The sequence below is a fragment of the Amblyomma mixtum genome, chromosome 5, assembly GCF_055824585.1.
Source record: "Amblyomma mixtum isolate Tamu chromosome 5, ASM5582458v1, whole genome shotgun sequence".
Classification (NCBI taxonomy): domain Eukaryota; kingdom Metazoa; phylum Arthropoda; class Arachnida; order Ixodida; family Ixodidae; genus Amblyomma; species Amblyomma mixtum.
The window spans coordinates 59,605,741-59,621,279 of NC_143016.1; the positions used below are offsets into that span (position 1 = coordinate 59,605,741).

The following is a 15,539-nucleotide window of genomic DNA, read 5'->3' on the forward strand; positions in this document are numbered from 1 at the left end:
CGCACAGATGGGATCAGAGGCGCCCCTGGCCGAATCCGGCGCACAGATACCTCCTCCTCCCGAGTAAAGCTACAGGGAAGAGGGTGCGAACACGAAGAAATCAGAGCGCCTGTTCGCTGGTGCAGAACTGGTGAATCGGAAACGTGGGATAGGCACGGATCTAAGGGAAGAGGGGAAGGTGGCGGGTCGTCTGATGTATCAAGGTGTGTCATAGCATACGCATGAATGTTATTTGGATCGTGAGCATGGCCGCAAATCTTGTGTATGCGCACAGGACTTGGGTACTTAGCGCAGAGCAGATGAATTGATTGTGCAATCTGGAATGTGCATTGAACAGCCTTAGGCTGGTTAAGGGCGGCGAGGTAGTCGTGTTAAGAACTATATTGAATGTTGGAACGAGCGGAAGGGAAGCAATGACATTAATGCATGGCTTGAAGTTCCAATGTCAGGGGCGTGCACTTATCCGCGGTATATGTCGCGCAAGAGTTAAGATGCGGTGGGAGGGATTATGAACAGCATTAAATTCCTGCTCTGAAGCATGTGATGCATCGGTGTACAATACGCACCCTTCAGGCAGACACGTGGCTGATACCGACGGGGAAACAGTGGGGCGATTGTCTGTGAGCTGACAGTACGACCACGGAGGGAGTGCCTTTCAACGATGAAGTTGTTTGGTTTGGTCTATGGGGTTTAACGTCCCAAAGCGACTCAGGCATGAGGGACGCCGTTGTGAAGGGCTCCGGAAATTTCGACCGCCTGAGGTTTTTTAACGTGCACTGACACCGCACAGTACACGGGCCTCTATAGAATTTCGCCACCATCGAAATTCGACCACCGCGGCCGCGATCGAACCCGCGTCTTTCAGGCCAGTAGCCGAGCACCATTACCACTAAGCCACCAGACGATGAAGTTGTAGAGACAGTTTACGAGCTCTGTTTGCTACCTGTTGGTCGATGAGTTCACTGAGGGTATTAAGTTGGGCGTACTCCTGAAGCACGGTTATGGATGTTAAACGGGGTAAATATGTTATGGCGCGCATAGCCTCACGATTGATAGCTTCAAGGGAGTCCCACTGTATGTGGGTGAGACGTTGAAATTGTGTCTGATATGTTATCCGTGTCCGAATGATAGAGCGCACAAGCTGGCGGGCCGTATGAGCACGCGCGCCACCAGATAGCATAGATATGCGACGAATCAGCCCTATAAAGTCGCGTGAGCCGATTTATGGGTGGCTGTGAGCCACGGGGCGCAAATCCCACATGTATGAAGGAGGAGGCCAAGAATACGAACAGTTTCTACCTGAGGAATCAAAGAAATATCTATCGTAAAATTAAAGGGAGAGCATTCCGTAAGTCGGCCCTATCATCAATGCGAATGAAACAAGATTTGGTAGGCGAGAGGGTTAGACCCAGAGGTGGGAGGCTCGATGTCAAGACATCCAGCGCGTGCCGCAGGACCGACTGATGGATAGACGCATATGGGTGACAGCATCACAATGTTATATGTTCGGCGTACGCAAGCACATGGATAGAAGAGATGTTCTCTAGGCCTCAAACAAGAGAAATAAAGGGCACTTTAATAATGTGGGGGCGAGAATGGAGCCCTGGGGCACCCCTCGGTTGGAAGTGAAGTTACCAAATGGCAGAGTGAAGGATGTTATCATATACATTTGTTATGTTTGTAGCGATCACGGTTAGACAAGGTGACTGCGGAGAGTGGTGAAGCATGTCAGCAGCCAATGTAGAGAGACAATACTCCCTTCCAATTTGTGGGCGGGAACCAATTTGGGAGTTTGGGTAACAATCATGGGATTCCAGCTACCACAACAAGCGTAATGGAGAATACCTAAGTTATTTACGATTCAAATCCCTCAGGAGATGAGCTTCGAAGCGTGGTCAACGAGTTAGAAAGGCAGAGCAGAACGGTAAGTATTAAAATTAACCTGCGGAAAACCAAAATAATGTTTAAAAGTATATCAAGAGGACAGCAGTTCAAAATTGGTAGCGAGGTGCTGAAAGTGGCAAGGGAATACGTCTACTTAGGGCAGGTAGTAGGCCGGATCATGAGAGGGAAATAATCAGAAGAATAAGAAGGGGGTGGAGCGCATATGGCAGGTTCTCTCAGATCATGAATGGCAGTTTATCAACATGGCTCAAGAGAAAAGTATACAACAGCTGTATCTTACCGGTACTCGCCTATGGGGCAGAAACGTGGAGGCTAACGAAAAAGGTTCAGCTCAAGTTAGGCTTAAGTTCCCAGCGAGCTATGGGAAAAAAAATGATAGGTGTAAAGTTAAGAGACAGGAAGCGGGCATAGTGAGCTAGGGAACGAACGCGAATTAATGACATCCTGGTCGTAATCAAGAGGAAGAAATGGACTTGGGCAAGCATGTAATGCGAATACAAGATAACCAGCGGTCCTCAAGGGTGACGGAGTGGATTCCAAAAGAAGGCAATCGCACACTCTTAGAAAAAAAGGTAGTGAAAAGATAGTAACGGCTGCTGTTACAACCTTTTTTAACCCTTACTACCAATGTACTATGTTCCTACGACCTTGTTACTACCTCAAGACAAAAATTAAGTAGTAACAAGGTAGTGACTTCTGCTGTTACTACGTTTTTTGGCAGTTACTACACTTGTACTACCTCATTATAACCCTGGTAGTATCCATTTCTACCTTGATTTGGAAATGGATTATCGGAATATGCACATATATGTATGTTAACGTTCCTGGTGACATTGCTACTCAATGCCCCATGTTTTTATATGATGAAAAGGGTTTCCTAGATGGCAACAAATCTAATAAAATTGCCAGTGCTGATTTTTGTTTTCAATACAATATATACGCAGCACCTATGTGTTCCATTCTTTAGTCTGATTTATTTATTGCACTTTTTCACCAACCGCAAGCTACTGTGCCTGACTTGTGCTCATTTTTCTTTCTGGTTTTACTGCAAGATGCATCCATGTTCAATGTTTTCTCTTTTGGGGTGTTTTTTCGGACATACGATCTAATTTTTGTTTTAATAAGTAAAGAGAGCGGTCATTGTCAACGACATGTGTGCTATGTTCCAGCCCTTACCACAGCCTCTCGACAGGCTAGAGCAGTTTGCCTAATTAAAATAAATTAGTGTTAATAAAATGCAACATGCAAACAAAATTACTTTTTATTCCAGGGGCTCAAAGAAAAGAACGACTAGACATTTTCAACTAAACAACAGGTAGTAAATTTTACTACCTTGCAGTTACTACGTACAGTCACTACCTAGGTAGTCATATATGTGACGGTTGTTGCTACCCCAAAATGTAGTAACCTCAACTACCTTTTTTTTTAGAGTGTATAGCAGGGGCCGCGCGGTAGAAAGTTGTGTGGGCGGATGAGATTTGCGGGGATACGGTGGCCGCAGCTGGCAAAGAAAGGGACATGGGAGACTACGTCCTGCAGTGGGCGTAGTCAGGCTGATGATGATGATGATTCCTTTCCTGAAAACCGAAATTCCACGCTAAAAAAACCCTGATTCTGGAGCAGCCTGCCTTCACAGTAAGAGTTTTTGTAAATCAGCAACTCATTTCAGACGAAGTACGGAGAAGTGAAAGAGAAGAGCGTACGAGCGAGTGAAGTACAGTAAACAAAAGCTGCAAGGCATGCGCCTTTGCTTGCATTTAGTTTCCCCATCAGAAGCATTGTTTGGCCAAAAAGCACAGATACGCGATGATTGTTGAGCTGAAACAAGGAAACAGCGGCAGTTTGTCGCGGTCTGAGCGAGGTGCATGCTGATACGCAAGAAGGATGGAACTTGGGGAGAGCTCAGCTTTTTATGGATGACTTTTGACCAAAGCGGCAAACTCCGTCTGAGTAGGAGTCTCTGATGACCCGAAAAAATTCAACTGTGCCCACCTTGGCGCGTATACTCATTCAATGCGCAGACTGGTGTGAGGTCATGCGCGACGACCATATATTCACGATTGATTTGTGCGCAGAGCGGGTCACACATTTGTGCGCAGAGCGGGATCATGTGGCTTAACCCAAAGTAACTAGTCCGATTTAGTCTACATTTCTCGACGTACTTTTTGTTCGAAAATCATACGTAGCTAGGGCCTGCATTTTATCGCAACTGCTTTTTTGCGACTTGTACTTTTATCATTTTACGTCAGGGCTGATATAACAAACAGATGGTCTATGACACCGCACTTCGTATCAAACAAAGTCAGCGATGATGAATTGCTAAAAGGCAAAATAATGACTTGGAAAAATAATATTTAAATAGAGCTCCGTTGCAGCTAAACTTTAAGCCAGCTTCGCAGTGCGCAGGGGCACGGCTGTCCCGTAGGTACACACAGTGAGATAATTCTGGGGCTGCAAGAGTTTCGGTGCCAGCAAGAATTTATCTTGACCTTCCTGCGGACGTCCTCGCCCGTGAGAACTGATGGAAGCGTATCGGTGTTGATTCACACACGGCAGCACAGGGTCTAGTTTGGCGAGAAGTGGTGGAGGCCCCAAAATAGGTACACATATGTCGCCTTTGCAAAATGGTCTGGTCACGTGCACACCCTATCTCGACGCTCTGGGCGCTGTTGCATGACGGGAACTGAGAGGGGTATTGTGAAGGAAATGAGGTGCGCTTGTGGTGGAGGTTCAGGAAGGAGTTCGTCTGGAGCTGTCGCCACGCACGCCGTGGTGTCCGCCCTTGATAGGGATGGGTGGGGCGATGGAAAGGTTCTTCGTTGGAGTCTGCTGCTCTGGCTTATTCAAGTTAATTCAAAATAAGAAATGGAAATGTAGCGAATAGCAAAGCTGCACATTTAGGGGCATCAGTGCAGCCGCCAGTGAGTGAGTGAGTGAGTGAGTGAGTGAGTGAGTGAGTGAGTGAGTGAGTGAGTGAGTGAGTGAGTGAGTGAGTGAGTGAGTGAGTGAGTGAGTGAGTGAGTGAGTGAGTGAGTGAGTGAGTGAGTGAGTGAGTGAGTGAGTGAGTGCTAGTGAGTGAATGAGCGGTGAGTTTACAGATAGCAAAAACCTCCGCTCGTGGGCCGCAAGAGTGCGCTGTGAGAATTCGCATCTCCCGAGCGGCAAGTCGTGCATAAGATGGTGGTATGATATAAGCCTGCTCAGGGAAGTGAAAATATAAGAGCCTCCGCGGATAAGAACCCAGGCGGAGCGCTAACACAAACAAAAACAATAAAAACGGGAAAGAAAGATCATTTGTTCCGCGCCGCCGGTAAACACCTCAGCGAACGGATTGACGCGCCCGCGCTAATTGTATCAGAGTGGCAAAAGTAGCGCGTCACTAAAACCATTCATGTACAAGACAGGGTGAAAGACCTCTTTGCCGCAGCAACAAAAGCAAGCGCGATATAGCCGGAAGAAGGGGTCGATCGACCGACAGTCTAAGAAGGAGTGTTCTATGAGCGCCGCAGTGCTATGTAGCGTGCCTGATCAGACCTCGGCCCGATGCAGGCCCAAGGCCAGGCCGAGAACGCGGATAGACGGCGGAATGCGCCGCCGCGATAACCGGCGACAACAGCGCTGACCTTTGAAAAGGACGAGCGGAGTTTGCGCTGCCCGCACCTGGTTTTACACAATTCTCTGCGATGCGACGCGGGTTGAACGGTCTCGGCGGTGAGGCTATATATACAAGGTGTTGCCATGACCGTGCCTTGCATGTTCCGGCAACAGCATTGCATGTGAATGGCGCATTCTTTGAGCATTACGAGGTGAACGGTCAACGATATCGATGCGTGCACAATCGAATCGAGACAAGAAAAAAAAAAAAGGAAAGCATGAATGCGGCGGATGTGCCTTTATTGTGTACTCTGTCTTTTCTTCATTTTATTTCTTATGCTTCATATAGTACATTCACTGTTACTATACACGAGGCTTCGGCCCCTATCTAGCAACCTTATGTGAGGACCGTGCTTGATATATGAAATGCGCTTATAGCTAACCCATTGGAGGGGCGCGCAGTCGTTTGTTCTGACATGTTATGTTTCTGGCTTTACTGGCACCAGGCCACCATGTGTTACCTTCTGAGAGTATAAACTCACGACGTTCTTATTTTGGCTGTGCCAGTTGGAAGACTTCCTTTCCATTAGGTACACAACTGTCAAACGGATGAAAGCGGTGACATAACAAGCACGCGGCTGTATTTGTACACGACGCTTTCCAAATGCGATACGCGTTGGTTTTAACTGCAAATAATAGGCTGCGTCAATGTTCGCGTGTTTTTCAACGCTGCTCACAGCATGACACACAATCAGCCGAATGCCATTCTCTGGCACTATCGGCTTTTATTTCTTGGCGACTGTGTATTGACTATCGAAACTTGGAGGCGGTTTTGCCCCCGATAGTACGTTGGGAGGAATTTTCCGGACCGTCACCTCCACATCAACAGACGCAGAAGAATGAAATGCTACCGGCGGCTGCCCCACGAAACTCCCCCTTTACGGACACAGTACCTGAGAGAAAGCATGAAGGATGTAGTGAAAAGAGGTAGAGAAAAAGGGGAGGAAAAATTGGAGGAGACACTTAAGCTCCCCCTTTAAGTGAATGACGTGTTAGTGTAATGGGTTAATTAATGCAGAAGGTCAACCTCTATTCTACGTTCATAGATCCCTGGTAGCCATCATAACCCTTCCTGGCGCAGTGGGGCAGCGGTTAAGAGATGCGCCACTGCCCTGCGATACCAGGTGCTCCCAGCGGTGGGTCTTGTGCGGCCCAGATTGCTCTTCCTGAGCGACCAATCATTGATTTAACTGCCACCTGCCACGGTGAGCAGTTTGCGAGAAGGTTGTAATGACTCCTCAAGGTCACGTGACCTAGGTGGCCCACCTGCCTACTAGGTTGCTCTCTGTGCGCAACCGACGCCGACGCCCTATTTTCTGGGTTACGGGGCCTTTAACGCTATCGCGTTAAAATTAGCAGTCACCGTATCAGTGGGATCTGGATAATTTCTGATCTCCCGAGGTTCCTTAGCGTGCACTGGCACCGCACAGCACACGGGCGCCTTTTGACATTTTGCATGCATGAAACGCAACCACCATGTGCACGGCCGATGTTCAAACCAGGGTGTCTAGGACTGTGCTGTTACAAGCCATCCTGCTCCGGCACACTGGATACTTGTCATAGTTTGGACTAGAACTGGCACGTACGAGCCGCTACGAGCATTTGGCATCGCCACAGAGTGCGCGTGCACCCCACGCCGGCACTATATGTATACAGCGCGCAGCGACAATCTCTCTCGGTGAGCCAGCGTTTTTAATCTGCTAGATTTGCTGGTTTAATTCGGTGATGGTGCATCAACGGTGCGATGAGAAAACGTCACTCTTTGATAATAAAGAAAAATGAAGTGACGTATACAAGCGCGTCAAGGCAGAGATCACCAAGCAGTGACAGCAACAGCAGCAGGAGCCTACATTACTGAAACACAGGAAACGAACTTTTGCTGGACTCACGCCTCGGGGGTGCTGGGTTATCAAGTTCTCCATTGTTCTATTGTCCAAAATCCTGCAACACTCTGATGCTGTGATTGCTATCGGCACGAGTAAGAGGACGCAATTCCAGTTCGTATACTCGCGCAACATCCGCGCAACTTTCTTCAAAGCGAGAAAGAACAAAAGGTACTGCTGCATATAAGCACCCACGAAACGCTTGCAACAAGTGCTGCACAAATGAACTCTCACCGATTGCGCTTGCAACCTGAGTCAGATTACCTGGCTTTTCCTTTGCTCTTCTCACGGCAGGCCCGTAGAAACTTACGTAGTTGTTTTTGTGCCCCTGGAGAAGGGCGCATATCTACACTGGCAGATTGGGTGCACAAGAAAACATCAAAGACAGTAAATATAGAGAGTGGGTTTCTCAAAAGAGAGAGAAAAAAACTAACGAATGAAGGAGAAGCAAGAATAACTTGTTAAGTAAAAAAGCGAACAGACTGAATTTAGACTGGGGAAGAAAAGGAAGGGAACGAGAGAGATGGGTGCATCTATAGTAGAATATAACTTTAAAGAACAGTAGCTGCTAACACTAAGCCACGGTCCGCGGCGTACTGTATTACTCCGCTGGCATGGTTGACTATATTATACAAGTCAGCTATCAAAATTCTACCGCTTATCATTTTTGTTGTTGTTGTGATTAGCTTCTTGTTTAGGGAACAGGAAAAGTTTTAGAAACGAACTACTTTTTGTCATGGAGGAATTTTGTGCGGCGGCAGCTGCTAAGCCACGGTCCGCGGCGTACTGTATTACTCCGCTGGCATGGTTGACTATATTAAACAAGCCAGCTATCAAAATTCTACCGCTTATCATTTTTGTTGTTGTTGTGATTAGCTTCTTGTTTAGGGAACAGGAAAAGTTTTAGAAACGAACTACTTTTTTGTCACAGAGGAATTATGTGCGGCGGTCCTGAATGTGGGCGGAGCTTCACTGGTGACTTAAGTTGTATCCGACTATAGCAGAGAAGCTTCTCAGTGGCAGTAATTAATTTGCGAACAGCGGAACGAACTGTTCCGTTGCTCTACCCAGCTGTGTAGTGCCAAACGAGAGTAAATGGTGATATAGTTGGAAAACATTCATTAGCTCGAAAGAAGGACTCCTAAATAGCTTTTGCTGTCAGCTCGACCCGGTGCATCAGCTGCCGCTGGTTTTCCAAGCTATAGAGCTGGTCAGCGCGACCTCCTATATACTGCTCAGGGTTGGGGCTAGGAATTATTGCGGCTTTTTGTACATTTGGGCAAGCCCTTGTGGTGTGATATAGTGCTGGAAATGCGTCGAAGAATGACTAAAGTGGGAACTAACATAGACAGACCTAATTTTCGGAAAACAGTCTTCATGAAAAGTTTCCGGAGGGAGGCGAATTGGTGGCAGGACAGGAAGAAATGATTGAAAAGTTTTGGGTTCGTCACATGGCTGAGGGAGAACACCCAGATCTATACAGACATAAATTTAGAGGAAGTATCCTGCATATAAGACTGGTGAGGGACGCCTCCCGTTGAGGAGAAAGGCACTTCCCTTGATTCCGTTTATGCTTTAAATGCCGGAAGTCATCCAACGTGAGAAATGAAGACTGAGTACTTCAGCAAAAGAAATTGCTTGAAGCGGGTACTACAGAATAGGCAGAACAGGCCCGCTTAAGGAGGACAACGCGAGGAAGTCCGCCGACTCATTCATCGCTATTCCACTGCGACGACGAACACACACCAGCCTTATTTCACGAATATGACAAGACACAAGGCCCAAAAAATTACGACGCAAACCAGACCTAATAGAAGACGTCAAGGCTGCACAAATAGAAAGGGCATCAATCACAACAATGTGGTTGCATTGCCGAGGAGCTAACCTCCGGATGGCTATTAGCAGTGCCAGAAATTTTGCGATGAAAATGGGGGTGCAATCAGGCAAGCCAAGAGAAAAAGCCCAGTCAAGATGAGAAGAATGAGTGCCTACGCCTGGTTTTTCCTTACATAGCGCAGCATCAGCAGCAATTACATTATGCGACGGAAAACAGAAGCGACGGAGGCTTCTCGTCCTCGTCCGCAATCTGCCAACCCATGTATTCAATGGGCGCTATTACTCGATAGCGTATACAACTCGTGCGGTCGGAAAGCCGTCGGCGTAGTAGTAGTCGGCGCCCCGTGTCGGAAATAATCCGGGTCTGCGTAAAAAAAAAAATCATATCATGGTAATTTGTGGTTCTAGTGATTGAGGATTGATTGGTGTGTGATAAGCGATGACGAGTTAATGAAATAATTGTAATTAATTGATTACTTAAGGAAAGAAAAAAATGAAAAACAAATTGGAAAAAGGGGGTTCAAAGCTGTCAAAATGCTCAGGATGAAAAGTCAATGCTTAATGATGCTAAAAAATTTAAAATATGTAGTTGATCAATTCATTAATTGAAAGAATTGACAAAGATGAAAAAACGTTCGAAGGTGTGAAACTGCTCTGAATGGAACTCCTAACCCAATACGCTATAGCGTCATACCCTTAAAACGGAGCCGAAGTGTCCTCTTCATTTTTTTTCACCCTCATCTCCTTTCTCTTCTTCCGAGCTTATGAGGACAACACGGTAATGCTGCAGTAGATCGAAACTTTATTGTGTACACTGAAAGGTATACCTGAGCAGCACTGGTTGAGCCTATCCTCCCACCTACGCGGCTTTGTGTGTAGAGTGTTGTGCGTAGAGAACATGCTCTTTGTAATATAGCAAGAACCTGTACTGATTGTTGCCCATGTGAGCTTTATTGTTGTCAAAGTTCTGTGCAGTGTTGACAAGGCATGGTGAGAACGGAAAAGCGGCGCAAGGAAAATTTGGCTCTAGAATGGAATTCGCATTCAAAGAAAGGAAGAAAAAAAAAAGAAACAACTGATGGATCGTGAACTGAATAATTACGCTTTTCTTTTTTTTTTTGTTGTTGTTGAAACTGTAGCGCCCGTAAACTCATATGTCCTTAAAAGTTCCACGTGGTTGACCTAGATATGACACTTCTCTTGCATGCTTCGTATTAGTTTGCGGTTTTTCGTGGCGGATAGATGGAATGATAAATCTTGGGATTTCGCATGCATCAGGCGCGCTTGCAGTAATGCTCGCCACAAGGAAAATACTGTTTGTTTCGCTGTTTTCTACTGCAAGCTTCGCTACGACCATTCTTTGTTTTGTGTGTGCGCTGCGATTTAAAAAAAAAACAGCGCGCAGCTTTTTGATGTGTACCGTAAAAGTACATCCAACAGTACAGACACAACGTGAGCAAAAAGCACGTCAGAGTGGGCCTTGCACAGTTTTCAGCTCGGCGCGTTGTTTTCCGCTGCAGATTAGAGCTGAACAACATCGAAAAAGAAAGGATTTGATTTCCCCTCTATCATTGCTGGGGCGTTGAGGTCAACGCGCCGTAAGCAGACGAATGTCTGAGAGACCTCTCGACTTGGGCAATTCCTATGCAGCGCCGATATACCCGCCTTGTCAGTGAAAGAATGAGGGCACGTTCTTGTCACATGCGCTGTGAGTCAGACATAAAACAACAAGAAAACAATCAATGCTATATTTTCGAAAATATGTGAACTTCGTTATAACGAAGTTGAGCGGATCCGGCGATTACTTCGTTACAGCCGTAGCTTCGTCATAGTCCGTGTTGACCGAGCTTCCGAAGGGAATTTCGTTTGTTCGTTATATCTGTTAATTCGTTATAATCCGTTTCGTTATAACGAGGTAGTGCGAAGGATCGCGACCGGCGACCTCGTACGCTATTCTCCGTGCTTTCCCCCCGTTCTCGATGACGCCAGGGAGGCCGCGAGGGCGCGCAAACAGACGTACGCTCGCACACACGCACAAACAGATAGGCGCTCCCCGATCTGTCCGGCGACCGCGATAAGGGGGCACTATAGGCTGACGGCGCAAAGGAAAGCGAAGAGTTTGCTCTGCTCGCGTGCGCGTCGAGGCGGAACCGCTGCCTCCTCTTCTTGGCGCCGACGCATAGAGAAAAGCTAGGCTGTTCTTCGTGCCGGAGGTGTTCGCCTGATCTACATGATTGTTGGCCGGCGGGCAAACAGTGCTATGCTTCTCGGCTTCCTTCCGTTCGGAGACACGCCGAGGAAGTCTTATCACCTGGATGTGCCTCGGCCCCCGGCGCCGGACAGGTGAGTGTGTGTATACACTACGCTCTTCACTTCTTCGCGCTCAGCTGTTTTCTGCACGGGTGGCATTGGACAGAGTGTTTGCTAGCCTACTCGGAGCGCGCTTTTCGCTTTCAAAACACATTTAGCTTTCTCCTTCATTGTGTCTATTTACATATTTGCATATACTTTCCCTGCATGGAAAGGCACTCAAAGAATGACTGCATGAATACAGTCGTGTAGAAAGATCAACGCACGTGATTTTTATTTCTCTCTTTCTCTCTTTTATTTTCTTTTTAGCTTCGCATTAGATCTGTCTTGTCGTGAGGGACAACAGCAGATATTTTTCTCCGATTCCTTCCAATGGGTTTCTAAAATGTACGTCCCTCACCTTCTGTTTACGTGTAGAGCGCGCCGAAGCATATCAGAGTATGGGTAGAAGTTACAAATTGACTTTAATTTTCTAAACATCTTTGGGAGCCTTGATTTTGAAGCATCCGTTGAGGTGGCATGGGGACATCAATGGTGGCTATGGGAATAAAACGAGAACAAATTTCCGGATGGGAAAAAACCTTCTTCGCCCTGTCCGTAAATAAAAGGTAATGTGAAGTCACGTGAAGAGGCGATTCAACAAGAATTATTAAAAGCAGAACTGCACTTGCGTACTCGTGTCCCCCTTCACGGACCGCTCTGCATATGCTGTTCGTAACTATCTAACTACGTAACTATCACATTCTCCTTTCTCAAACACTCAAACTGAAAACCATTCGCGCGGTTCTGGGTACTCTTTTCAGCTCGCACGTTTAGGGTATTACTCCCGGCTAATTGTTTTGTTGGCCACTTTGGAAAATGAACTCTTTGGTGCTCGACGCAAAGAATATGAACACAGTAGCAGTGTTTCATCTGCGGTGGCTGAGAAGAACTGCGTAATGTTCCGCTTAGTTTGCATGCGCTGAGCACTCGAGGGAATAGGAATTCCCCATTACTGTATTGCCGTCATTGTGAACTTGAAAACGGTGACTCGGCACTAGTTCTTTAGGAAGGACAATGCCTCCGCGTGGTGGGACACACCCAAGCACACAAACACAAACTAGTAACGTACAGTGCAATCCGCAGATGGCTTGGTATTCAAACAAGGCAGTGCGGGGCAAGCACAGCATATCGGACAAAAGAAGATATCGGGCAAAACTGATCGCGCAGCAACCTGCCGGTTTCTGAGCTTTCAGCATGTTTCTTTTCTCTCCGCAATTTAACACGCGCCCCAATTATTCCTGAGTCTGTGGATCAACAGGGGCTGTCTTTTGTAGCCACAGTTTTCCACGGTCGCCGTAGGCCAACCGTCTACAGCCTTCGATACCCCAGCTGGCGACAGACATGTCCTGTTACATCTATCAGCCTTGAAGACACAGGTGGAACCTACGTATAGTACAGAGCAATATAAGTTACATCTATCAGTACAACTATCAAGTGTACTTGCGAGATAAGCTCGAAAAATTTCAGAGAACCGCAGTGCGTTTTGTATGTTCGCGTTATCAGAAGACCGATTCTGTAACAGACATGCTTAAATGTTGCGACCTGGAACTGCTCGAAACACGACGAGAAAAACAACGGTTGAAACTGTTTTTCCAAATTACCAGGAATCAACTAAAAATAAACAAAGAAACATATATTCACCCCCCCCCCCCCCCCCTCTAAAACATAGTGCGCGTTTAAACCACAGTGCCGCAATACGGCCGTACAGAGCCCACCTATCTGCTTTTCAAAACTCTTTTTTCCCCTCATGTATTAATATGTGAAATGGTCTTGCGGAATGCATTGTCACAGCTCAAAATGTCAAAGTGTTTGAGAACCTTTTGAAATTATATTACAGGCAAGGGGGAATTGACAACTTATCACGCTGCTGTTATGATTTCCCTCATCTTTGTTAAGTGATTCGCGTGTACTTTGTTGGTGTTTTTTTTTTCTCTCTCTCTTTCTGTCACTGCTGGTCCTGTATTCCTGTTTTCATTATGTTTTTTGCGTCTTGTGGTTGCCTGAGGTTTTTGTTCCTCGAAAATTAAAAGAAAAACCTCTCCTGTTATGGCCCTCAAGTGAGGGCTACAGTATTCTAAAAAAAATAAAAAAAAAGTGAAGGAGAATCATGACTGTGCTAGGCTTATTTGCGGGAAGCGGGAGTATTGGTAGTGTTCTCAGTACAATTCTGTCGCGAAAGAGCGCCTAATGACTAGCAGCAGCCTTTCTCGTCGGCTGCCCTGACTGGTCGGCATTCTTTCTGCACCCCCCGTCAGGGGGGCAACATGAAGAAAAAAAAACTGGTCTTAGAGCCAATAAACCTCATGATTTTCATTGCATCTGCAGGAGTACTCCTTTGGAGTGACCAGCTGGTTCATGATCAGTGTTAACACAGCGCGAAAAAAATAACAAGGACGACGGGGAGAAAAAAACGAAACGAAACAGGCGCCGTCCTGGCGTCTGCGCCAGGACGGTGTCATTCTTGTTTCGCTCGTTTTTACCGTTCATTATTGCTTCTTCCCGCTGTGTTAGTGCTATCTTGAGTCCGTTCACGGGGTGCATATTTGGAAACCTAGAGGTTAACTGTCACCTTTTGCTCCATTTTGTACCTTCACCTATGTCTTTTGTATCGCTTAAGTGTTGAAGCTGCAACAGCGTCTGGAAGTCTACAGCATTTTGCTGCTGAACACGTGTAGGTTCAGTTCTTGCCGCGGAGACCGCATTTCTGTCAGTGCGCTTTAATGTGGCCGAAATAATTATTCTGGAGAGGGCACGCCTTGTAGTTGTAGGTGCAGTTATGACACGCTATAGCGCACTATATACCGGGTGTTTTTTTTTTTTAGAAGGTCCAAAATTTAAAAAAAAGGTAAATTGCTTTAGATTTATTTTAGCACTGGGGCTATACTGGAGGCTACGGCGGGCGCCAGGCAAGAAGAAAACTGCTTTAGTTAGTTCGCTGATGAACTAAATATGTTAATAAACTTTTCTCATTTTTATTTTATGGGTTATGTTGTATTCGCCGCATTGGAGATCGTCCTCCAAACAGTCCAACCCAGAAAAATCAATTTTAATTAAAAAATTTTCACGCACGTTACGAGGCGCAAAAATGTCACCCTGGTAGGCATCTTCCCACCGTAACTCAGAGGCGGTGCGCTCCTCTGACGTAGTTCGCTCCGCCCTGCACTTTGCGTCACACGGCTGATATCACCTGAAGCCCGGACGGGCGGCCTGCGCTGTCGCTGCTTGTTTCGCTTCGCTCCGCGGCCTAACGGAATGCCGCGTTGGAACAAAAACGCATTGACACAAAGCGCAGGGCGGAGCGAACTACGTCACAGGTGCTCACAGACGCTGTGCTACAGTGTGAAGCTGCCTACCAGGGTGACTTTTTTTCGCTTCGTAACGCGCGCCAAAAGTTTTTTCATGAAATTTTTTTCTTAGCTGGACTGTTTGGAAGACGATCTCCAATTCTGCTAATAACAACATATCTCCTAAAATAAAATCTATAAAAGTTAATTAACATATTCAGTTAATTAGCGAACTAATTAAAGTAGATTGCCTCTTACCTGGGGTCCGCCGTAGCCCTCAGTATAGCCCCAGGGTTAAAATAAATCTAAAGGAATTTACCTTTCTTTAAAAATTTTGGACCTTCTAAAAAAAAAACACCCGGTATTATTTGCAAAGCGGGTCGTCAGTGAGGCCGGTCTTTGACCGGCTAACGCCTGTGGGATCGAGAGTCGTGATGTTTTGGCGTACAGCAGTCAAGGCGGTGAACGGTATAGAATTGTAGCCTGGCGTTACCGTTACCGCTGCCCTGTTGGCGATTGTAACGAACTACAGGCAGCGGCGCAGTCGAGCCAAGGTGGCAACAGTAAAGAGAACTACGTCTGTGATCAGCCTGGGTGTATTAGCAAGTTTCCTTGATTGCATAAC

The 15,539-nt window shown here is 46.6% G+C and overlaps 1 protein-coding gene across 1 annotated transcript in view; it reads left to right on the forward strand.

Annotated features, from left to right (window-relative positions):
• The first annotated feature begins 11,508 nt into the window (after positions 1 to 11,508).
• LOC149342337 (neprilysin-1-like) overlaps positions 11,509 to 15,539 on the forward strand; it is a 70,253-nt gene continuing 66,222 nt past the window's right edge. The window contains exon 1 of the mRNA XM_089546783.1: positions 11,509 to 11,621. Within this exon, the coding sequence (XP_089402909.1) occupies positions 11,509 to 11,621 (113 nt within the window). The remainder of the gene's footprint in view (positions 11,622 to 15,539) is intronic.